Genomic DNA, 24807 nt, shown 5'->3' with positions numbered 1-24807 from the left:
GTGCAGAATAGCCTTTGGACTTGACTAAGGAAATTACTATATGGTGAGGTCATTTTTCTGTCAGCCAAGAGAAGGAACTGGTGAAGAAGTCTGTATCCTTTGTAATGAGTCACCAGGCATGAAGTGGATGGCAGCCAGCCTCCATTCACAAATAGCTCCTCCAGTTGATTTCAAAAGAGGGCAGACTTTCAACTTCACACCACAGGAACTGGAGTATACATGAGGACAGAAAAGTATTAGTGTATGAGTTAGAACTCCTGAGAAACATGGGGCCAGTTCTCTTTAGGATTTTCTTTTTTCTTTTGAGATGGAGGTCACTCTGTGTTGCCCAGGCCGGCTTCTATCTCCTGGGCTCCTGTAATTCTGCCTCAGCTTCCTGAATTGCTGGGAAAATAGGCATGTCCAACTGTGCCCAGTGTCTTTGAGACTTTTTGGGGGAAGATACTGTCCTTGACTTCTGAGTTATTTTTCTGTTTATAAAAGAGAACTTGGTCTCATGATATAAAGGAACTATATGCTAAGTTAAACATTTGATCTAATAGATAGATCTTTTACTTCTGTCTTAAGTTTTGTAAATTTAGGTGTTAATATCCCAAACTTTCTGACTTGATAATAATGACCTCAGAAAACTTACTTTGACTTTAAACCTACAAAGTATGAACAAATTGAGACTACTCACAATGATTATAGGAAAGTTAAAAAGTACAGTTAGTCACTTCAATACTAAGACTCCTCTATCTGTCTTTTCTTTGTAGTGGTGGTGATGGTAGCAATGACACTGGGGGTTTGACCAGACCCTTGTACATGCCAAGCTACACCCAAGCTCTATGCTATATTTTTTCATAAATCTTTTGTTCATAAATACAGGCTATGCTTGATCTTAAGCCAAAGGCCCAGAGGTGGTAATATGCTATTCAGTGTATTTATTTAGGCTGACTCAATCTAAATGGAATTTGACATTCCTTTATTAAGATAAAGGAATTTATCTTTCAGAAGGAAGCCACATTCCTAAAGATGAGCCAGCCTCCAGTATTTGACCTGTATTTGACCTGTGGGGAATTGATACAGGGGCTTTATGTGTGGGGATTGATACAGGGGCTTTATGTGCTTTGGATATCATTTTCTTATTTTATTTTTTCCGGGCACAAGAAGATGTGACACATCTTTTCTCACTTCTTTCAAATCTGCACATGGATTAAACACCTTCACTTAGGAATCCTCTTCCTGTCCAGTTAACAGCAACCCCAGAATTATACACTGATAAATGAAGTTGATGCTTAATACATTTTTGGATGGGTGGGTGGGTGGGTAGTTGGTTGGTGGGTTGATTGGTTGGTTTTTCTCAAGACCAGGGTCTCTCCGTGTAGCCCTGGCTGTCCTGGAACTTGATCTGTAGACCAGGCTGACCTCAAGCTCAGAGATCTGCTGCCTCTGCCTTCCAAGTACTAGGATTAAAGGCATGCACCACTGTGCCCTGTTTATGTTTGTTTTGTTATTTACATTGAAGTAACTTGTCAGGAGACAGAACTGACAGAAACTAGTATGGCAGTTGAGAGATCTTGAGGGTGTGCCCAGATGCTGTCATGACCCAAGCTCAGAAGGGTCCCTGTGTGCCTCACTTGCATGCAGTTGTGTTGCAGATGGCTTCAATCTGTGTGCTTTTTTCTTTTTAATTTCTTGTATCTTTTGTGTTCCTATTCTCTCTTCCCTTCTGATGAATAATACTTCTGGCTCCTCTTTCTTTTTCAGAGTGAGCTTGCTAGACCAGTGGCCATTCCTATGTGCTGACTGGGAACTACTTCCTAGCTGGCTTGCAAGTTTTCACGCTTTGTCTTTATGAAGCATCTTTGACTTTTTGTCTTTGCAGAGTTTACTCGAGAAGTGACAGACACACAGATGCCACTTGTTGCTCCTGTCATTCTCCCAGAGATGTATAAGATATTCACCATGGCCGAGGTATGGAATCTGCTCAGTAGGTACAGCAAAAGGACCTGCTTGGCTCTGGTCAGTGCCACCTCTCAGGTGTATGGGGATGGTTGTTGTCACTGGCACCCTGCCAAGAAACTGGAACTAGCAATGATCTAGATCAGAAATTGAACTGACCATAGTCTTTGAACTCACGACTATAAGGGAAAGCACTTGATGAAATAACCGACATGTCTCACCACCAGTCAGCTTTGCACCCTTATCATCCTTGGGTGCACAGTGCCATTCTTGACCTGACCTACTCAGCCAAGGACTTAGAAATCATCTATTACTTCATTGCAAGAAGAGAATCTTAATGAATTATGCATATACGTGTTAGTACATACATGAATAGGGATCTGTACACAGTAATATGCGAATACTTAATAGATATCCAGCCTCTGCAATCCTTTTGCCCTCGCTGAGTACTCCACATTATAAAGGAAATACATTGAGAAGTGGGGATTCAGCTCAGTAGACAGCGTGTGCTTTCAAGGCCCCTGGTTCATCTTCTGTCATCACACAATAGAGACAGAGCAGCAGCTGGGCATGTCGTAACCCCATCTCCAAAAAAGGAAAAACATCTGTTAGCCAAGGTAGACATGGTGGAGAGTGTCTCTAAACCCAGCACTCAGCAGGCAGAGGAAAGCTAATTTCTGTCATCTGTAGGCCAGTGGTGGCTACAGAGTAAGAGCTTGTGTTTAAAAAAAAAAAAAAAAAAATAGCTATGTTAGGATTTCAAGTATTACAGGACCTGTTTCTTGAAGTCACAGAGGCCTGTATATTAAAGGCTGATTCTGGTAAGTTTAGCACTCTGTAGCCTTATGCTCGCTCTCTCTTGTGGTTTTTTGTTTTGCTTGCATTTCGAGTACACAGATATGGTCTTTCTGAGTAGCCCTGGCTGTCCTAGAACTCACTTTGTAGACCAGGTTTGCCTTGAACTCACAGAAATCTGCCTGCCTCTACTTCCCCAGTAATGGGATTACAGTACACACTGCCAGCCACCTTATTCTCTTAATTACAGAAGCCCATTGTTTTGCACATGTGGATTGCATCTGTGTCTCCTTAGGGAATTACCTGTGAGGATCGATTGGTTAGTCCTAGTTTTACTTCTAGTCACATGTACACACATATATGCTCCAATCTCATGATTGTGCCATGATCTTTTTCTCAGGTGTATGGTATTCGAACTCGTTCCCGAGCAGTGGAGATTTTTACTACTTGTGCTCATATGATCTGTAACATGGAGGAACTGGAAAAGGTAAGTGAGCCTTTGGTTGATGAATAACAAAACTTGTATTTCACAGTCTTTATTAATACTTTACATTGCCAAAGACTCATTTCACAGCTACCAGAATGCACACTAGCCAGTCTTACAGGTTTAGCATTTTCATTAAAATTTTAACATATAACTTTATGTTTCTTCGGATACCTTTTCTACATTTTTTTTTACCTCTTTCTGGTTTATTTTATTTTGTGGTGTTGTTGCTGTTTGGGGGAGGTGGTTGGGGGTGTGGCTTTTGCTTGGTGTTTTTCCATGCTGGAAATTAAACCTAGGACCGCACATATTTCAAGCAAGCATTCTGCCACTGCGCTGTATTCCAAGTGTTCCTGCTTCCTTCCGTGTTTGACATTCCAAGCCTTCCTCCTATCTTATGGCCCTCTCGTGTGAAGAAAGCAAGCTAGAAGTGTTGGTTCCCGAGACCCAGGTGCTTTTCTGAGAGTGGTCCGATGGCTTAAGTTTCAGAAGACTATAGTGAAGGATCGCAGGTGGGAGCTGAGGTCAGAAGGCTTGAGAAACTTCCACAGTGACTATAGCTGTGCCCTTTCATTAGGACCTGGCCCTATAAGATGCTTCAAAACTGAGAATTTAGTGTGTGTTCTGAAGTTCTGGGTTGAGGGCTTGTCCAGCATTGACTTTGGTTTCTGTTGTCAGGGCGCAGCCAAAGTTCTGATCTTCCCCGTGGTGCAGCAGTTCACAGAGGCCTTTGTTCAGGCGCTCCAGATGCCGGATGGCCCCACATCTGACAGTGGTTTTAAGATGGAGGTTCTGAAGGTAAAAATAGACTATTAGTAAGCTTAGAGCCAAGAGTCAGAAATCATTGATCGTTCCTGTGTTACTTAGGAGTATTTTCTCTTCTCAGGCAGTGACAGCCTTGGTGAAAAACTTCCCAAAGCACATGGTGTCCTCCATGCAACAGATCCTGCCCATTGTTTGGAACACTCTAACTGAAAGTGCTGCCTTATATCCTTTCCTGAGAACCCAGAGGACCCGCCACTGCCTAACATTGGGATCTAGCCTTGGGTCTCAGTCATGTGCTCCTGTGTCTAAGTGTTATATCTGTTCTTGGTGTTGGGGTACATAGCACTCCCTTGTAGACTATATGTAAAGCAGACTCCAGATTCTCTTTCTTTACTCTGCATCATACTTATGTGAGGACAGAAGTGAATTACACAGAGGAAGTGGAAGATCCTGTGGATTCTGATGGTACGTAGTTTATCTAATCCTAACAGAAATACCAATTGTTAGGGAAAGGGGTCTTGACACAGACAAGTCAGAGGCAGAAAACAAAAGCAGTAAAAGCGTCTTTTCAGTGTACGTGTAAGACATTGAGAATTCATCATCTTCCATGTCATCCTTAGGGACATTTGCAAAGCCAGTTGAAAATTGTGGCATTTGAGTGTAATAGATATCTGATACAGCTAGCTACCTGTGTCATTTTGTCTCATTTAATTTCAAAGTCCCACATGATGATAGCCTTCATTTCTATGTCAATGTTTTTAAATACTTCAGATCAAAACTAGGCATGCTGGAAAACATGTTCAGTGTCTGTGACCCTTTCACTCCTGAAAGTATTTCATACCCTCAGACTTGTTTTCTTTGACTCTTCAGCCTCTTCTGCCAACTCTTCAGGAAAAATTAGCAAGTACTTTACATGTTCCTTAATTTACAAAGATGATGTAGCTTATTTCCAGAATGAATGCTTTCCTCTTGTTTTCATGGCATTGATTTCTTCTTTCACGCATCCCTGTAGGAGAAGTCCTGGGCTTTGAAAACCTCGTCTTTAGCATTTTTGAATTTGTCCATGCCCTACTGGAAAACAGTAAATTCAAAAGCACAGTTAAAAAAGCTTTGCCTGAGCTCATTTACTACATCATCCTGTACATGCAGATCACGGAGGAGCAGGTAAGTGCTGGGGAGACACTTGCTAGGTTGCCTAGGGAACTTGAAGAATGTGACACTTTGGTCAAGTAAACATCTAATTTCTACAATTAGACACTGAGACACTAACTTTATTTTGAAATCTTAGAGAAGTTATAATATTAATTTATCAATTCTAATGTTAGACTTTCAGAACATTTTTTTCCATTAGGAAAATCTCTGTGAAACCACTGACCAGAGATGGCAGTATGTAGGAGAACCTATTCGGCACTTCCTGTAAATAGTGCTTAGTCCTTATCACCTGCCAGCCATCAAGAATGCAGCAGCTCAGACGAGGGATCCCTGAGGTCTTAGCGAGAGTGTGTAAGAACCCCTGGGAGTTCCCATGAGTTAGCCACATCTACAGGCCCCACATTAAGTAAACCACATCATCAGCATTTAGCGTTTGAATCTGAGCCACGTTTTCTTACCCTGGTCTGGAATGCAGGCAGTGTGTTTATTAGTAGACTGTTGTTTCAGCTTGCTGCTGTCCCCGCCTCCACACGTGCTAGTATGGTTGGATCAGCGTCTGTTCTTTGCTGTGTTGAGGCCTCCATGGCTTCTCTGAGCTTCACTTAGAAGAGGAACAAAAGAAAGCAACAACTAGGTTCTTAAAACTCATTTCCCGGCCAGGCACAGTAGCACACACCTTTCATCCCAGCACTCAGAAGGCAGAGACAGGCCGATTCCTGAGGGAAGCCAGGACAGTCAGGGCTACAGAGAAACCTTTTTTTTATGAAAATAAATTAATTTCCTCAGATCTGGGAACAGTTGCAGGAAGAGCAAAGTGGTGAAAGTGCTCAGAACACATTGTAAGAAGTTCTCAAAGAATTGATAAAAATACTGTCTTTTTAAAGTACTAAAAAAACAAATGCATCAGCTTAGACCATTGAGGAGATGGCTCAACAGGTAAAGACATTGCTATAAGCCAGATGACCTGGGTTCAATCCTCTGATCCATGTGGTTGGAAAGAACTGACTCCTCATAAAGCATAAATGTAATTTTTTTAGAAAATTAATATAATAATGCCAGGTGGTGGAGCACACCTTTAATTGCAGTCCTCAGGAGGCAGAAACAGGCAGATCTGAGTTCAAGGCCATCCTGCCTACAGAGTGAGTTCCAGGACAGCCAGAGCAACACAGAGAAACCTTGTCTCAAAAAAAAAAAAAAACCAGAAAAGAATATGACAATGTCTTTCACACATATCAGCACAAACACTGGTGTAATACTATAGTAATTTTATAGTAAATACTCAATATACTCAGAAAAATCTGTTTATTATAAAATCTGCTTATATTAGCAAGCTAATGGCAGCAACAAAGAATGAGTAATTTGTCATATTCTAAAAAAGATTGTGCTACAGATAAATAGTCCTACATATTTGGATAATGATTTGTTTCTCAACAAAAAACTCTAATTAGGAGGTAGGTGGATCTCTCTTAGTTCAAGACCAGTCAGAGCCACATAGTGAGACCCTGCCTAAAAAAGAAAAAGACTATAGATTTTTGATCAGGGAGAAGGGTGACCATAATGAGCCGACCTCCTCCCCTTCGCAGATTAAAGTGTGGACAGCTAACCCACAGCAGTTTGTAGAAGATGAGGATGACGACACATTCTCCTACACTGTTAGGATCGCCGCTCAAGACTTGTTGCTGGTAAGTTACCTTGCTGCTTCAACCAGATAACTCCAGTAACTGCAGGTTTCTTCTTCGGAGCCACCTAACCCGAGGTAAGCAGTGCTATGGGGCAGCTTCACCTCAGACTTTTTTAAGGATATAAGAAAGTTGCTCATGAAATTTGAGACTGAGAAATTCCGAAGTTTTTGTACCTGGCTCATTGAGTCCAGAACATTTCAGTTTAATCTGCCTTCAACAGGCTTCCGTGGCATAAATCAGAAGCTGACAAACTTAAAACGATTGTTGGGAAGCGAGCATGTAACATCAACTCATGAATCCTCTGGTTCCTCCAGCTAGGGCCTAGGGTTGTCTCTAGGTTGAGTGCTGTGAGGAAACTGACAGTTGCTGTTGGGTCTGTTGGTAAACCATGCCTTGGTAGTTAGTGTTTCTAAGGCACCTGGCACGGGTTGCAGGAGGAGCTGGGTGTCTAGCACAGTAGAGCATTCTGCAAAGCGAGCGTGGTTGAATTGCCAGCTCCAAAAAATAAAAGTAGAATAGTAAAAACTTATACACTATTAGAGCAGCCTTATATTCTCATAATCAGTCAGCTTCAGAGAGAATAAATATCTGGTTCATTGTTGTCCAAAACTATCTTTTTCTTTCATTTATGCTAATAGAGTCAGAGAGATCAGCTATCTGGAGCTACTTGGCCTTACAGTGCTTGAACACTGCACAGGTGTGGGTGCTGCCTTAATTTGATCAGAGACCCTGAACTAATGGGGTCACTTTTAATAGACCTGATGAGGCTTTAGTGTGAGTGTGTCAGAGTTTGAACCACACACACACACACACACACACACACACACACACACACGCATAGATTTATTTTTCAATCTTCTCTCCTAGGCTGTGGCCACAGATTTCCAGAATGAGAGTGCAGTGGCCCTGGCTACTGCAGCCACTCGGCATTTACAAGAAGCGGAGCAGACAAAAGCCAGTGGCACTGAGCACTGGTAAGGGTGAACAGAAGCTCTGCTTGCAGTTTTGTTTGAAGCGTGACATCTAAGGGGAAATTAGCTCATTCTCTCTTTAAACAGCTTTGAAAGGAGGGGAGACTTTTGTTTTTAATTAGAAGACTCTACTATTATACTTCAGTGTTTTCTGTGGCATTTAGTAGTATTTAAATTGAAAGGATAAGACTAGATGTGGTACATGACTTCTTTCCTAGCACTTGGAAGGTAAAAATAAGACATTTAGAAGTCCAAGGCCATCCTCATCAATATATAGCAAGTTTGAGGCTAGCCTGGCCTATGTGAGACCCTATCTCAAAAAAATAAGGGCTGGGGCTGGAACTGGATAGATGGCTCAGTAGTTAAGAGCAATTAAGAGGTCCTAAGTTCAATTCCCAGCAACTACATGGTGGCTCACAACCATCTGTAATGGGATCAGATGCCCTCTTCTGGTGTGTCTGAAGACATAAATAAATAAATCTTTTTTAAAAACAAGGGCAGATGAGATGGCTCAGCATGTAAGGATGGCAAATGGAGTTCAAGCCCTAGAACCCACAGCGTTGAAGTGAGGAACTTTAGAAGGTGTCCTCTGACTCTGTACTCACACCATTGTTGGTACTCCCACCATTGTTGGTACTCCCAAATGATGGATGATAGACAGATAGATAGACAGGCAGGCAGATGGACGGGTGGATAGATGGATGCAGATGGTGTTCCCACTGATAGATGATAGGTAGATAGGTAGGTAGGTAGATAGATAGATAGATAGATAGATAGATAGATAGATAGATAGATAGATGATAAGTATAGAAATATACTTTTAAGTAAATTTTTTTAAAGATTTATTTATTTTATTTATATGAGTACACTGTAGCTGTCTTCAGACACACCAGAAAGTTGCATTGGATCCCATTACAGATGGTTGTGAGCCACCATGTGGTTGCTGGGAATTGAACTCAGAACCTCTAGAAGAGTAGTCAGTGCTCTTAACCACTGAGCCGTCTCTCCAGCCCTAAGTAAATTTTTTTTAAAGATTTATTTATTATTATATGTAAGTACACTGTAGCTGTCTTTAGACACACCAGAAGAGGACGTCATATCTCATTAAGGATGGTTGTGAGCCACCATGTGGTTGCTGGGATTTGAACTCAGGACCTTTGGAAGAGCAGTCAGTGCTCTTAATCGCTGAGCCATATCTCCAGCCCTGCTTTTAAGTAAATTAATTCGAAATACTGACAAGTGATTTGGGGATCACATTACTTTGGAATACTCTGAGTGAGCTTTCTTATTTTGGAAGTAGTCTGCTTTACCGACTGCAGTACCCCTGTTACAGGTGGAAGATCCACGAGGCCTGCATGCTTGCTCTAGGCTCTGTGAAGTCTATCATCACTGACAGTGTGAAAAATGGCAGGATCCATTTTGATATGCATGGGTTCCTGACCAATGTCATCCTTGCGGACCTCAACCTGTCAGGTATGTTTGAATACATGCCAGGATTCTAGAAGATCTTGAGACCTGATGTTAACTCACTTAGGTACTTTGTAATATTTGTTTCTTTTGTGTGCCTGTATGTGTATGATTTATGCACATCATAGGCCAGAAGAGGTTGTCAAGAATCCTATATCACCTCTGCCTAGTCTTTTGAGGGGGGTGGAGTCTGTCCTTAAACTTGGGGTTCACATTTTAGCTAGACAGAATCCAGCAAACCCCATCAGAAACTCCTGTCTCCACCGCTGTCAGAGCTGGGATCACAGGCATTTGCTGGGGCTTCTGGCTAGTTGCATGGGTGCTGTGATCCAAACTCCTAGCCTTGTGATTACAGAGAAAGCATTCTTAACCCCTGAGTCATCTTCTTCTCATAGCCCCCTTCTCTCTCTCTCTGTCTTTCTTTCTGTCTGGCTCTCTCTACACACACACACACACACACACACACCATGTCTCTCTGTCTGCTCTATCTCTGTCTTCCTCAGTTTTGTGTGTGTGTGTTTATGTATAAAGATCTGAGGTTAGTTCTTAATACCCCAAGAGATATAACTCAGAACTGCTTGTAACTCAAGTTCCAAGGGATCTGATGCCCTCTTATGGCAACTACTGGCACTGTATGTGTGTGCACATATCACATACATATATAGTCGTAAATGAGATTAAAATCTTAAACAAGCCAGGTAGTGGTGGTGCATGCCTTTAATCCCAGCACTTGGGAGGCAGAGGCAGGCAGATTTCTGAGTTCAAGGCCAGCCTCGTCTACAGAGTGAGTTCCAGGACAGCCAGGGCTACACAGAAAAACCCTGTCTCAAAAAACCAAAAAAAAAAAAATTTTTTTTTAAACAAAAACATCACAAGAACTGTGGTTTGTATCCATTCTGTTAGTTACAGTAGCCATGATGTCATATATATATAAAACCTCTGGAAAGTACTGTTGATCATTTGGGAAAGAATGAAAATAAAAAAGTTAAAAAGTGATGGTTTTAGCTTTAAGGACTTTCAGAAATACCTAAGCCATACTTTGGCAGTTACTACCTCTGTATCTAAAATTGATTATTTCCTAGTTTGTTGAGAGCTATTCAGTAATTCAATTTAATATTTTAGTGTGATGAACTAAGCTAAGCTCTTTGACAAGCTGAATAAATTCAGTATTCTTAAACAGTTTATGCTTAGCAGGAAGTAGTAGTTCTTACACCAGTAGAGTAGACTATCAAACAAAATGCAGCATATGAGAAAGCTGAACATACAGAGTTACGGTGGCTCAGAGGGAATTGGGATTACTGCAGACTGAGAGATCATAGAGACAGTACAAAGGGACTGTTGGCTTTTTAAACAAAGCTCAAGTTGACAAAGCAAGGTGTCAGTTCTGAGTCCGGATGTGTGCCTGAACTTAAGAGCCATCAAGGGAGCCTTGAATGTCAGCACTAGTTTTATGTGTATTTGGTGGACTATGAAATTGTTTGTCAGGTTATTAATAGAGGTTAACAGCTATAATTTATGTTCTGGTGTTGAGACAGTAATAGGAAGGAAGAGGCAATGGGAAGGATTTAGAAATGGACTAGTGCGGGTAAGCAGTAGTTGAGGGCTTCCGTCTCAGAATAGTCAGAGGTAGAATTGAGAAATGGATTCTGTTCTATTTATTGCGCATATGCTTTTACCATATGAAATTGTGTTATTTCTTTCAAATAAGTCATCTATATCGTATAGCATCCAATATTTGTTAACATTTGAGAAATGGAGTTGGGCAGGAGCAGGGGGAGAAGAACTTTCCATCATGCAGCCTATAATTGCTCTTCCTCCTAGCATCTCCTTTCCTCTTGGGCCGGGCCCTGTGGGCTGCCAGTCGCTTCACTGTCGCTATGTCCCCTGAACTGATTCAGCAGTTCCTACAGGCAACAGTTAGTGGTCTTCATGAGACACAGCCCCCATCAGTTCGCATCTCTGCTGTGAGAGCCATCTGGGGGTAAGTACGCTGCTGTAGAGTGCTAAGAGCTGCTTGAAGCAGAAAGAGCTCAGGTAGAGAGCATCCCAGCTCTCACGTGCTTTATGGTGCCTGGAAAGTTCTCCTGAAGAGAAATGCTGGAGAAAAAGGAAGAGAAGCTCTGCTGGTGACTCCAGAAGGCGCTCCTTTTGTTCCTTGTTCCCTTTACATTTGAAGGGCAGCTTCCTCTCTTCAGTGAAGGCACTTAACCAAGGCTCTGAATTGTTTGCGTAATTGTGAAAGACATAAATCTGATTATGTCCACATCACTGTGTTGGTAGTCTGTGTATTAGAATCCAAATTTGGGAGAATGTAGCATAGAAACAAGCTCATATCTCCCAGTTTCATTTCTCTTTTTCATAGGTAAAGACTAGAGGTTTCATAGTCATTACTTAGGTTTATACTCAGTCTAGGGGACACATTGATATTTGAAAATTTCAGTTCATAGTTTTATTTTTGTGTATGAGTGGTGTTTTGTGCATGTCTGTGTTCCATGTGCTTGTTTGGTGCTTACAGAGGTCCGAAGAGAACATTGCATCCCTGGAACTGGAGTTACAGACAGTTGTAAGCCACCTTGTGAGGATAAGGAATTGAACCGAGGTCCTCAGTAGGAACGAGTGCTCTTAACTGCAGAGCCCTCTCTAGGCCTGAACATTTTTTTTTTTTTTTTTTTGGTTTTGGTTTTTCAAGACAGGGTTTCTCTGTATAGCCCTGGCTGTCCTGGAACTCACTCTGTAGACCAGGCTGGCCTCGAACTCAGAAATCTGCCTGCCTCTGCCTCCCAAGTGCTGGGATTAAAGGCGTGCGCCACCACCGCCCGGCCAGGCCTGAACATTCTATTTTTAAGATCCAAATTTAAGCATCTTGATTGAATTCTATGCATGAGAATTACAAAATTTATGTTCCTATTCTATCTTGACATTTGAGACAGTGATTGAGAATCCATACATTGAGAGGAAGAGAGGAAAGGATGGAGATCCTTCGGGAACATTGAGGAATCTCCTATTGTGCCTGCATGTATTGAATAAGTGCCACAACCATGAACGGAGACCCATGTTTTCCTGTGCAATCTTGGTAAAGCTGATCTTTGGCTCTGAATAAATTTAAAATCTCACTGTGCTAAGAGAAACCAAGTACAGCTTTTTAGAAAGCTCTGAAACCACTTCTAAGTGGCTGAGGAGGGAGGCCTACCCTGGTTAACCACTTGCCTATATTACTTCTGACCTTTGTAAAACTTGATTTTTTATGCATTAATTAGTCCCTGAGGCATTAAACATCCCTTATATCAAATGTTAGTGTAAGATTAACAGCAGGAGCTGGAGAGGTGGCTCAGCTAATAAGAGAACATACTGTTCTTGAAGAGGACCCAAGTTTGCTTGCTAGCACCCACATCAAGCAATTCACAACTACCTGGAACTTCAACTCCTGGAGACCTGAAGCAGCCAGACATTTTCTTTTTTCTTTTTTTTTTAAGATTTATTTATTATATGTAAATACAATGTAGCTGTCTTCAGAGACTTCTGACAGAGTCAGATCTTGTTATGCATGGTTTCAAGCCACCATGTGGTTGCTGGGATTTGAACTCAGGCCCTGTGGAAGAGCAGTAGATGCTCTTAACAGCTGAGCCATCTCTCCAGTCCCCACCCAGACATTTTCATACATGGACATGTACACATAAATAAGTAATAATAATAATAACAACATTTTAAAGAAAAAAGTGTAAAACTTTTGTCAACTAAATAAGAACAAAACCATTAAAACCTATGTATATCTTACTTAAAACTTTTTTTAAAAAATGGGCCAGGAGTAAAGCCATAATAAATTTAAAAACAGATTATTGGTAAAAGAACTATGTCTACTTTGTGGTGTGATTTTTATAGACATGTTCAAAGTTACAGACTGAGAAGAGTTTGATAGAAGTGTGTAAATACTCCTGGAAATGCCTCTTGTCTTCTGGGACATTGTAGACAGTATATATAGTCAAGCATAACTTATTTACATTGATTCTCACAGAAAAAATTAGGATTAAAAAAAAAACCTTTTGCTGGGCGGTGGTGGCACACGCCTTTAATCCCAACACTTGGGAGGCAGAGGCAGGAGGATTTCTGAGTTCGAGGCCAGCCTGGTCTACAGAGTGAGTTCTAGGACAGCCAGAGCTATACAGAGAAACCCTGTCTCGAAAAACAAAACAGGGCTGGAGAGATGGTTCAGTGGGGAAGAGCACCGACTGCTCTTCGGAAGGTCATGAGTTCAAATCCCAGCAACCACATGGTGGCTCACAACCACCCATAATGAGATCTGACGCCCTCTTCTGGTGCGTCTGAAGACAGCTACAGTGTACTTATATATAATAAATAAATAAATCTTTAAAAAAAGAAAAAGAAAAAGAAAACAAAGCAAAACAAAAAAAAAAACCTTTCATTTATTGTTATAAATGTGGTTATTTACAATAAGCTTAAATTTTATAGTCAGAAAAGAACATTGAGGGACTGGAGAGCTGGCTCAGCAGTTGAGAGCATTGGTGTAAGTCATGAGGCCCTGCATTAAGATCCTAGCTCCTATGTGAAAGGTTGGCCGCCCTGACACTTTGTAACCCCAGCTTCAAGGGAGTTGGAGAGAGACAAGAGACTCACTGGGGCTTGTTGACTGTCAACCTACCAGAAAAAACAAGCCCCAAGTTCAGAAAGAGACCTCTCCTCAACACTCTGGTCTTCGTAAGCACCTGTGTTCTCTCTCACACACATACACACACACACACAAATATTTTAAATAACAGTTAATAAAATAAAATCTTTGGGTTGGAGAGATGGCTCAGGGGTTAAGAGTACTTGCTGTGTGCTGGGCGGTGATGGTGCACGCCCGCCTATAATCCTAGCACTCGGGAGGCAAAGGCAGGCCGATATCTGAGTTCGAGGCCAGCCTGGTCTACAGAGTGAGTTCCAGGGCTACACAGAGAAACCCTGTCTCAGAAAAAAAAAAAGAGTACTTGCTGTTCTTGCAGAGGACCTGAACTTAAATCCCAGCCTCAAGCTCATAACTTCCTGTTGCTACCGCTCCAGAGGATCCAGTACCCTCTTCTGGCCTCCATAGACATCTGAACACATGTGCAAATACATATATCACATATGCATGCACCAAAAATTACAAATTGGTCATTTCCTATTTGTTTTTCTAGCCACTATGGCCTTGTCACATTGCTAAAGCTATGGAGTTTTTTGTTTTCAAGTTTAATTTTATTTAATTAATGTGCATATGGGTATGTGCAAGGGAATGAGGGCACCTCTGGAGCCGCTGGACTTACAGGCGGTTGTGAGCTGCCCAACATGGATGCCAGGGGCAAAATGCAGGTCCTCTGGAAAAGCAGTCTGTGCTCTTAGCTACTGAGACCACTCCAGCCCCTGAAATGTCTAATACTGTAACATTTTAGTTCATCAAAGCAGCTTGGCTCTTTTCTTTTGTGCTAGCTTTAGTTTATTTCTCTATGCAGTGGCTTATATTTCGGTGTAAACGGCTTTAAATGATTTCTGAAATAATATAAGATATTTATGTATGTATGTATGTATTTATTTATTTTGTATTTTCGAGACAGGGTTTCTCTATGTATCCATGGCTGTCCTGGAACTCACTCTGTAGACCAGGCTGGTCTGGGACTCAGAAATCTGCCTGCCTCTGCCTCCCAAGTGCTGGGATTAAAGTCATGCGCCACCACCCCCTGGCTAAGATGTTTACTGATGAATAATTATCATTGTGTCAGATTTCTCTAGTCATATTTACGACTGACTTATTTTTTATTGTTTGTGTATTTGTTTCCTGTGTATGAGTGTTTTGTCTATGCACTGGGGAATCCAGCATAAAACATCAGATCACCTCAAACTGTGAGCATGCTGTGAGTTGCTGGGAATTGAACCTGGGTCCTGTGCAGGAGCAACCGCTGAGCTCTAAACCCCTGAGCCATCACTCAAGCCCTCTAGCCCCAAGCCCAGGCCTAACTGTGAGCACTAAGGTGGCACCTGGCTCTGATCAGCTCTGACCTCTTTTCTGTTGTTGTTTTATTACCTTGTTTTAATTACGAGGACAACAGATGGCCTTCTCAGCTCAGATAACTGTAACAACATATGGTGAGGAGTTGAGAGTCAAGTTCCAGTTGCTGTAACAATTGAGGAGGGGAGGAGGGTCTGCTGCAGTAGCCAGTAGAAGGTGAGGAAGGAGCAGGAAGGAAGCAGCCAAGGCCCAAACCAGGAAGTGCAAGATCTAAGGGTTCAAAGCTTTTATCATTACTAAAGCAGAGAGTCTTATAGACTTGGCAATAAATAGTAAGCTTAGTGGCCAGTGTTTTAACTTTCGGTTATTTGTAAGATTTTATGCATACACATGCAAACATACATTGGTAGAGGCAATAAGCAGTGACCATGTGGTGCTTACAGCTCCCTTTAACTCCATTTCCAGGAAACTTAAATGAATCCATCAGGGCACAGGTGGTGCATACCTTTAATCCCAGAATGCAGACAGGTTTTTTGAGAAACCTTGTCTCAAAAACAAACAAACAGGGGCTGGTGAGATGGCTCAGTGGGGAAGAGCACTGACTGCTCTTCAGAAGGTCATGAGTTCAAATCCCAGCAACCACATGGTGGCTCACAACCACCCATAATGAGATCTGACGCCCTCTTCTGGTGCGTCTGAAGGCAGCTACAGTGTACTTACATATAATAAATAAATAAATCTATAAAAAAATGTAAAAAAAAAAACAACAACAAAAAACAAACAAAAAAATGAATAAATTAATCCAAAAATAAATTTAAGAAGAAATGTTAGTTCTGAGCAAAAAGCAAGCCTTCAGCAAAGCCGAGCCCATACACCATGGTTTCACTGGTCGTTGTGGAGCTTTACAGCTACTAGGCATTATTGGGCTATTAGATAAACGAGTGGAGTGAGGCACCGCTAAGCCTGGCACTGAACTGTAGAAGCAGAGGCAGGAGGGTCTCTGAGTTCAAGTCCAGCCTTGACTGCATAGCAAGTCCAGGCTAGTCACAGCCTGCATAGTGAGGTCCCGTCTTTAAAAAAGTATTGAGTACCTGTTAGCAGGGTATTGTTTAGAGAAACCATTCTTTTATTTCTACTTATTAATGCCACTCTATGTAAATGGCATTTAAAAATACTATTTAATAATATTATTAGTTATTCATGTGTCCTGGCCAGCCCCTGAATAATTGAGGCGAGTCCTATGAATTTTTTAAATCAGATTGAGCACAGTTACTGGGTGGATTACTCCTGATCAGTTTTTCTGTACACTAGACTGTTAATTCTCCAGCTGTGTTCCCCAAGTACTTGCTGGTTGGGTCTGGCTCATTATTTCTGCTCCATCAGTTCATTCTAAAGGGACATGTATTTCACTCGGTCACATGCTTCTGGCTCATTTAGTCTAATGAAGACCTCCTGCTTTCTCTATCTTCTTTCTCTTCCTCCCCCAACCCCACCTCTGTTTCTGTCTGTCTCTCTCTCATGGGCCCTACATGGGACCAGCCAGGTAACTGAAACCTCACCTACCACTGTTCTCCCCAGTAATTGGCTGTAGTAATTTTTATTTAACCAATAGCTTTAAATTTGGGGAAAAGGTTTATATAGCATCACTTGATTCATGTGAGAATCTGCTTGAGGTTGGCAGCAGGGGATGGGGGAGATGGACAGACCAGATCTTGGAGACCAGTAACCCCTAACAAAGAACAACTTGTGGCATTCAGTTCTCTCCTTCCATGAGGGTCCTGGGGATCAATCCGAGAGAGCATCAGATTTGTTTGAAGGCATTGTTATCATTGAGCCATCTCACCAGCTTTCTCATCGCCTGTTTCTAACTACAGTGCTGAAGGAGAGACTCATGGGACTGGAGGTGTCTTCAATGCTAGAGCACTCGCCCAATACAGGCAAAGCCCTGCATTCCATCCCCATCAGAAAGAAGGAAGGTGCAGGTTTAAACAATGTGTTTGTAGCATTTGTACCCTGTGAGTGACAGGAAGCAACATTCAGTAAATACTTGTCAACTAAGAGGTGGTTAGAGGGGGCTGGAGAGATGGCTCAGCACTTAAGAACCCTGATTGATTCGAGGCCAGTCTGGTCTACAGAGGGAGTTCCAGGACAGCCAGGGCTACACAGAGAAACCCTGTCTCGAAAACAACAACAACAAAAAAAAAAAAACAGCAACAACAAAAAGAACCCTGATTGATCTTCCAGGGTCCTCAGTTCAGTTCCCAGCAAGCACATGGTGGCTCACAGCCATCTGTAATGGGATCTGATGCCCTCTTCTGGTGTGTCTGAAGACAGACTGTACTCATATACATAAAATAAATCTTTAAAAAAAAAAAAAAGAGGTGGTTAGGACTGCATAGAGAAGTTTAAATCCTACATGTAAAATACTAATTTTGTAAGTATGCATAAGACTGTTTATATAAATTAAACTCATTTTATTAAACTCAAAACATAAAATTTGTAATATGGAAATTAAAGAATAGTCTCCCATTATACAGTTGTAATGAGAAGATGTTATAAGACTACGTCTGTTTGCTTGCTCGCTCGCTCGCTTGCTTGCTTGCTGGCTTGCTTGCCTTTGGTGGGTGTTGTGTTTGGCTTTGATGCAATCTCACTGTGGAGCCCCTGCATCCTGGACCTGCTCTGTGGCCAGGTTGGTCATGATCTACAGCATGTGGAGGTTGGAGGATCACTTCCATGGTGTAGTCTCTGGGGATCCATCTCTGTTCACCGGGTTTGGGGGCAAGTACCTTTACTGGCTGGGCCATCTTGCCAGCATTTTATGTCCAAATCTTGGTAATGTGATTTAACACTGTAGTCTAAGAACTCGTAAGACATTTAACCTAGTATCTTAATAATTTGGATGTGATGACGTGGCTGTATGAAATTTTAAAAAAATAACAAATAGGATAGCAGGGTGGCTTAGTGTTAGAGCATCTGCTTAAACATATAGGAGAGACCCTGGGTTCGAGCCCCAGCAAAGAGGAAATCTTTAAGAAAGTAGAGGCACTGATAATGTATGTAATATGCTACAGAAAGATATGAAGACATAGCTAACTACAGAAGTAGCTTTATAAAGCTATGTATGCATACATGTGTCATATAAGATTGGAAAAGCTAAAAATTGAAGGGTCTCCTTAGGAATAATTCTTAATGATCTCTCTCTCTCTCTCTCTCTCTCTCTCTCTCTCTCTCTCTCTCTCTCTAGTTACTGTGATCAACTGAAAGTGTCAGAGAGCACACATGTGCTGCAGCCCTTCCTGCCCAGCATCCTTGATGGCCTCATTCACCTCGCAGCCCAGTTCAGCTCAGAGGTCCTCAACCTGGTGATGGAGACCCTGTGCATTGTTTGTACTGTCGACCCAGAATTCACAGCAAGCGTGGAAAACAAAATCTGCCCCTTCACCATCGCCATTTTCCTTAAGTACAGTAATGGTATGCCTTCCAGAAAGATGTGTTGATGAAAAGCACCCAACACAGTGGTGACTGGTGGTTAGGAACTATCCCTGGTTAACAAAGGAGCTGGTTCTCCTACAGACACGGCAGCATTACAACGTCCAATGCAGTTCCTGTGATGTTCATATAAAGACTAGGAAAGATAGCACACAAAAAACTAATGCAAAACGGCCTCGTTTAAAGCTCTTCCAATGGAGTTGGGAAATGAGTAACTTCCTAAGAATGGACTGGATGCTGGGACTTGGGGTGCAGCTCAGTGATAGAGCCCTTGCTTAGCGTGTACAAGGCCCTGGGTTTGATCCCCAGGACTGGGGAAGAAAGTCCTAAAGTTAGAAACATGCCAAGAAGCCTTTCACACATGGGGCAAGTGCTCTGCTGCCAAGTGACACCCCAGCCTTTGAGCTCAGAGCCTCTGTAGCTCAGCCTGGACCCTGCCATCCCTCCTGCTCCCTCCTCCTCCCAAGTGCTGGGTTGTAGACACAGGCTTTCAATTTCAAACCCAGCACAGACTTTTTTATAATACTAAAAATTAAGCAAAAAGACAGATTTCCCCAGGATATACATAAAAATGTATCTGAAATTTTTGTTTTGAAAGAGGATATGCATGTAGCTGTGTATACTGGAAAGGAAAATGCCAGAAGAAAATAATTGAAAATATCAAAGGTATTATCTCTAGGTAGAAGAATTACAGACTTTTCTTTCCTTTAATACTTTTCAGCATTTTAAGTTTGTTTGTTTTTGTTTTCATTTTTTTGGTTTTTGGAGACAGGGTTTCTCTGTATAGCTCTGGCTGTCCTGGAACTCCCTATGTAGACCAGGCTGGCCTAGAACTCAGAAATCCGCCTGCCTCTGCCTTCCAAGTACTGGGATTAAAGGCATATGCCACCGCTGCCCGGCAGCATTTTAAGTCTTTATAATAAACATAATTATGCTGAGTACCAGAAAAAAATATTAAAGATATTTGTTTTAAGAAATTGAAGCTAAAAGACATAGAGAAGTGGTAGTATCATATCATATTAAACATGTTATTTAATTTGTTTTTTGGGAGGTGGTTTTTTTAAATCTGACAAATGTGTTCTATAGAGCATGCCTGTTGATTTCTTGTTCCTCTCAGGCTTCATTAATTGTCTGGAATGTCTATCTATATCTTTCCTACCCATTCCGTTAATGGGGAGCTAGAGTGTTCTCTTTTTTTCTATTACAAACAATGCTATAGTTACTTTTAGCATACACCTTAATGTGTACTGCATGTATCTTGCCATGCTACATGGCAGAGGTACTTTTATTACATGGGTAAAGCAGATTAACATGAAGTTCCATCTCTCAGCCAGGTATACATAACTGTGATCCTAGCCCTTGGGGCTAAGGCTGGAGGATTACTGATTCAAGGCTATATAGTGAGACCCTTTCTCAAAACAGACACCAGAAAGAAGTCCATTTCTTTCAAAAGCTCTGCTTTCTGAGGGCTATCCCTTTGCTACAGGTAGTGCCCCTGGAGCCCCTCCTATCCATCATGACTACTCCCTAAGAAATATGTGTGACTTCTCCTTGAAAAGGTGTAAGAGGGGTGGGAGAGGGCCAAGCATTGGCTGCTCTTCCAGAGGACTCTGTTACCCACATGGTGGCCCACACTCTTCTGGAACTCCAGTTCTGAAAGCCATCCCTCTTCTGGTTTCCTTGAGCAGTACACATGTGGGTACACAGACATGTATGCAGGTAGAACACCACAAAATAAAAATGAATAGACTTTTTTTTTTTTTTTAATATATGAAAGACTGGAGACAACAGTGTTTTAAATTTCATATCTTATTATTCTTTTGTTTTGTTGTTTTTTGATACAGGTTTTCTCTGTATATCCCTAGCTGTTATGGAACTCACTCTGTAGACCAGGCTGGCCTTAAACTCATATAGATCCTCCTGCCTCTGCCTCCCAGGTGCTGGAATTGAAGGCATGGGCCACCACCCCCAGCTTCCTTCCTTCCTTCCTTCCTTCCTTCTTCCCTTCCTCCCTTCCTTCCTTCTATCCCCCCTTCCTTTCTTTCTCTTTCTTCCTTTCTTTCTCTCTTTCTTCCTTCTCCTCCTCTTCCTTCTTAGATTATACATTCTTTTTTCCTTTTTTTTTTTTTAAAGATTTATTTATGAGCATATTTACAGCATACAGTATGTATGAGCACACTGTAGCTGTCTTCAGACATACCAGAAGAGGGCAGCAGATCCCATTGCAGATGGTTGTGAGCCACCATGTGGTTGCTGGGAATTGAACTCAGGACCTCTGGAAGAATAGTCAGTGCTCCTAAAGTATCGGGGTATTGTTTGCTTTTTTGGTTTGTAGTTTTTTATCATTGGGTTTTATTATTCCAGTTTTCAGGAAAACATAGACCTTAAAATTTACCCTGGAAGAAAAGCCTACTTTAACTTTAGGAGTAGCTATTAAAAAGTCCATTCCCCGAAGAAAACAGCTATTGTATGTTGTGAAGACTTAGCATCCCCTTGCCCTTCAGGTGATTCTTGTGGCTGGCTGCTCCACTTCCCATTTCCCAATGGTGTGAGATCTAATCTATGCAGAAGTATTTAACTAGTGTTAGACTTAGAACAAGAAACAAGCATTATTAGACCAGAAGTAGGCAGGGTTCCATGTTGCCTTATCTACCTCAGATCCTGTTGTCGCCTCACTGGCTCAGGACATCTTCAAGGAATTGTCCCAGATTGAAGCCTGTCAAGGTCCAATGCAGATGAGACTGATTCCCACTCTGGTCAGCATAATGCAGGCTCCAGCGGACAAGATCCCTGCAGGGCTCTGTGCGGTAAGTGAGTGAGCAAGAGAAGGAAAGCAGGTACTGCCCACAGACCCCACAGTCAGGGCTTGGAAATTCAGGGTGGTATTTTATACTGAGCTACTCTGTCCATGGGGATAGTGGTTGACTGCCTAAACATTTTTTTAAAGGGGGAGAGTTTGGGTAGCATACCCCTTTAATCCCAGCACTTAGGTGACAGAAGCAGGTAGATCTCTGAGTTTGAGGCTAACCTGGTCTATAGAGTTAGTTAGTTCCATGACAGCCAGGGCTCCGAAAAGAAACCAGTGTTGGAAAGAAGCAGGGAGTTTGGGCCTGGGTAGTAAGAGTGAATGTGTATGCGGTATGAGGTATGGTCTCACTGTGTAGACTAGCTATATAGGCTGACCTTGGACTCACAGAAATCTGCCTCTGTCTTCCCAGTGCTGGAATTATAGGCATGCACCACCATGCCTGGTGGCATTTTCTCCCACTGCTACCAATCTGTATGTATGTATACATGTTGGGGACAGGAGGACAACCTCTGGTGTCATCCTCAGGAATACAGTCTACCTCCTTTGAAACAAGACCTCTCATTGGCTTGAGTCTTGCCAAGTACAGTATGCTGACCAGCCAGTAAGCCCAGAAAACCTTTTTCTGCCTCCCAAGCACCCTGGTTATAAGCACACGTGCCTGTCAATACCACTCGCACCCACAGCTAGTGAGATTATAAGTGCTCTAGTGAAGCTGAGAGCTCCGTGTGCCTGACAGGCATCTTGGTTGTTGGCTACTTCCCTCTGCAGAAATAACTCTGACTTTTCTTTCTTTTTTCAGACAGCCATTGATATCTTGACTACAGTCGTTCGAAATACAAAGCCTCCCCTGTCCCAACTCCTCATCTGCCAAGCTTTCCCTGCTGTGGCACAGTGCACCCTTCACACGGACGACAATGCCACCATGCAGGTATCTGAGACAAGGAGACTGTCACATAGGTGACAATGCCACCATGCAGGTATCTGAGACTAGGAGACTGGAGGGAAATCGTTTCCCTGCTATAGACCTACAGTAGGATAGAAAATCTGACATGTGATTATGCTTTTGAAATGTAAGTCTGTCAACTCCAAATTTACCAGAGAGACCCAATGGGGTTGTGCTTTAAAGTCTGTTAATGGTCTTAGAAAGTGTGAATACCAAACATCTGGCTATCTGTATTTGATTATTGATGCTATAGAGGAGCCTATAGATGACCTCTGTAGAGGTCTAGATTTGTGATCTTTCTGAATATTTTGTTGATAAAATCAACAAAGTGATAGATGTGGAGAAGGGAAGGGTGTTGGGTACTCTCAGATCTTTATTATTGGGGCTGTTTGTAAAGACTGTAGGAAAATGATGGTAGATCCTGGTCAGAGTAGAGATCCCTAGGCAGACAGTGATTTGTGTATGACCCATCTTCATCCCATGAAGACCTTTGATGCTCCTAATTATGGCTATATCTAAGAGGGTTTTTCAATACCCAAGGTAAATCTTTACTGGTAAACCTCAGTTTTCTTGGTCATTGTAATGAGAAGTAGGCAGATAGGTGGTTGGGTAAAAGAAGGATCATATTGGTGCCTATCTTTATCTATAAATGGTAAATTCCTGTGTCTGGTGTTATGAGCCACATGAGCCCTATAGGCTTGTTGCTCCCATGAGGTATAGACTTCTGTCACTAACAGTTTGAAGGTCTCCTTGCACCTGTTCTCCAATGGCTACTCTTACTTGTCATTTTTGTCCCCATAGAATGGTGGTGAGTGCTTGCGGGCCTATGTGTCAGTGACACTGGAACAGGTAGCCCAGTGGCATGACGAGCAAGGCCACAATGGACTATGGTACGTGATGCAAGTAGTGAGCCAGCTCCTTGACCCACGAACCTCAGAGTTTACTGCAGCCTTTGTGGGTCGCCTGGTCTCCACCCTCATCTCCAAGGCAGGGCGGGAGCTTGGTGAGAATCTGGACCAGATTCTCCGTGCCATCCTCAGTAAGATGCAGCAGGCAGAGACACTTAGTGTCATGCAGGTAAGGACAGCGGGGTGCTAGGCTTTTGCTGCATGGGAATCAGATGAGTGTGTGGGTCCTGAGTTGGTTTATTTTCTCACTGTCCTCGTAGAACAACTAAGTAGAAGTGGATCTGTTCTGGTGTATGAGACATGAACAAGGAAAGCCCCATGTTCTGTTCTATGAGTGGACTCTGCTGTATATAGACAGATTTATTTTACATGTATGAGTGTTTTGCTTGCATGCATATGTATGCACCACGTACATGGAGTCCAGTCTCTTGGAACTATAGTTAGAAATGGTTGGGAGCCACCGATTTGGGTACTAGGAGCCACACCCAGCTCCTCACAAGAACAACAGTACCTTGACCACTGAGCCATTTCTCCAGCCCAGACTCTGTTTCTAGATTGGCTTTGGTTTTGGTTTTATTTGAGATGGTCTCAGTGTGTAGCTCTGGCTAGCCTGGAACTCTCTGTATAGACCCAAGCTAGCTTCAAACTCAGTGGTCTGCCTGCCTCTACGTCCTATGTATTGGGATTAAAGGTATGTGCCACCATGCCCAGCCTCAGAGTCTATTTCTCGACTCTCCAGCCCATTCCCTCTTCCTGTGTCTATGAAATCTGTTTTCCTGAAAAAGGTACCTCTTGTTCTCTTCTAGTCGCTCATCATGGTGTTTGCTCATCTGGTGCACACTCAGCTGGAACCTCTGTTGGAGTTCCTATGTAGCCTCCCAGGACCAACTGGGAAGCCTGCCCTGGAGTTTGTGATGGCTGAGTGGACGAGTCGGCAGCACCTGTTCTATGGACAGTATGAAGGCAAAGTTAGGTAAGGCCCCGTAGAAAGGCTCTGAGCTTTCTACTTCTACTCACATTTAAATCTTTCTTCCCTGACTTACACCATTGATTTTTGTTCAACATACTAAGCTGACCCTGTAGTCTTTGTTCTGTCTTTCTTGATAATGATATAATTTAATATCTCCATGTTGAAACTCCCAATAAAACAATCAGCAGAGTAGAAGGTGTATTTCTGATTTCTGCTGAGAACCTCCTCTTGAACAGACTTTGCCTAGCTAAGCACAGATAGTGGCTTATCCTTCCTTCTAAACCCGAGCCTAAGCCTGGTGTTGGCAGTGCTCATCTTCAGTCCTAGCACTTAGGAGGCAGGAGCAGGTGGGTCTCTGTGAAGTCAGGACCAGCCTGGTCTTCAGAGCTACCTCCAAGGTAACCAGGGCTATACAAAGAAACCCTTCTTAAGGGGGGGGGGGGGG

The 24807-nt window shown here is 42.4% G+C and overlaps 1 protein-coding gene across 3 annotated transcripts in view; it reads left to right on the top strand.

Moving 5' to 3' along the window:
* The window catches only part of Ipo9 (importin 9), a 53331-nt gene that overhangs the window by 22316 nt on the left and 6208 nt on the right, over positions 1-24807 (top strand). For all 3 annotated transcript variants that reach the window (XM_031383722.1, XM_031383731.1, XM_031383734.1), the window contains exons 5-19: positions 1868-1956; positions 3140-3226; positions 3902-4021; positions 4110-4210; positions 4395-4453; positions 5001-5152; positions 6724-6822; positions 7690-7796; positions 9127-9266; positions 11082-11241; positions 18488-18714; positions 21391-21539; positions 22341-22469; positions 23286-23561; positions 24199-24365. In XM_031383722.1, coding sequence (XP_031239582.1) covers positions 1868-1956; positions 3140-3226; positions 3902-4021; positions 4110-4210; positions 4395-4453; positions 5001-5152; positions 6724-6822; positions 7690-7796; positions 9127-9266; positions 11082-11241; positions 18488-18714; positions 21391-21539; positions 22341-22469; positions 23286-23561; positions 24199-24365 — 2062 coding nt within the window. The remainder of the gene's footprint in view (positions 1-1867; positions 1957-3139; positions 3227-3901; positions 4022-4109; positions 4211-4394; positions 4454-5000; positions 5153-6723; positions 6823-7689; positions 7797-9126; positions 9267-11081; positions 11242-18487; positions 18715-21390; positions 21540-22340; positions 22470-23285; positions 23562-24198; positions 24366-24807) is intronic.

The sequence above is a fragment of the Mastomys coucha genome, unplaced genomic scaffold, assembly GCF_008632895.1.
Source record: "Mastomys coucha isolate ucsf_1 unplaced genomic scaffold, UCSF_Mcou_1 pScaffold1, whole genome shotgun sequence".
In the NCBI taxonomy this organism is placed as follows: Eukaryota; Metazoa; Chordata; class Mammalia; order Rodentia; family Muridae; genus Mastomys; species Mastomys coucha.
Note: the sequence above shows the minus strand (reverse complement) of the source record. Positions and strands in the feature narration are given on the sequence as shown.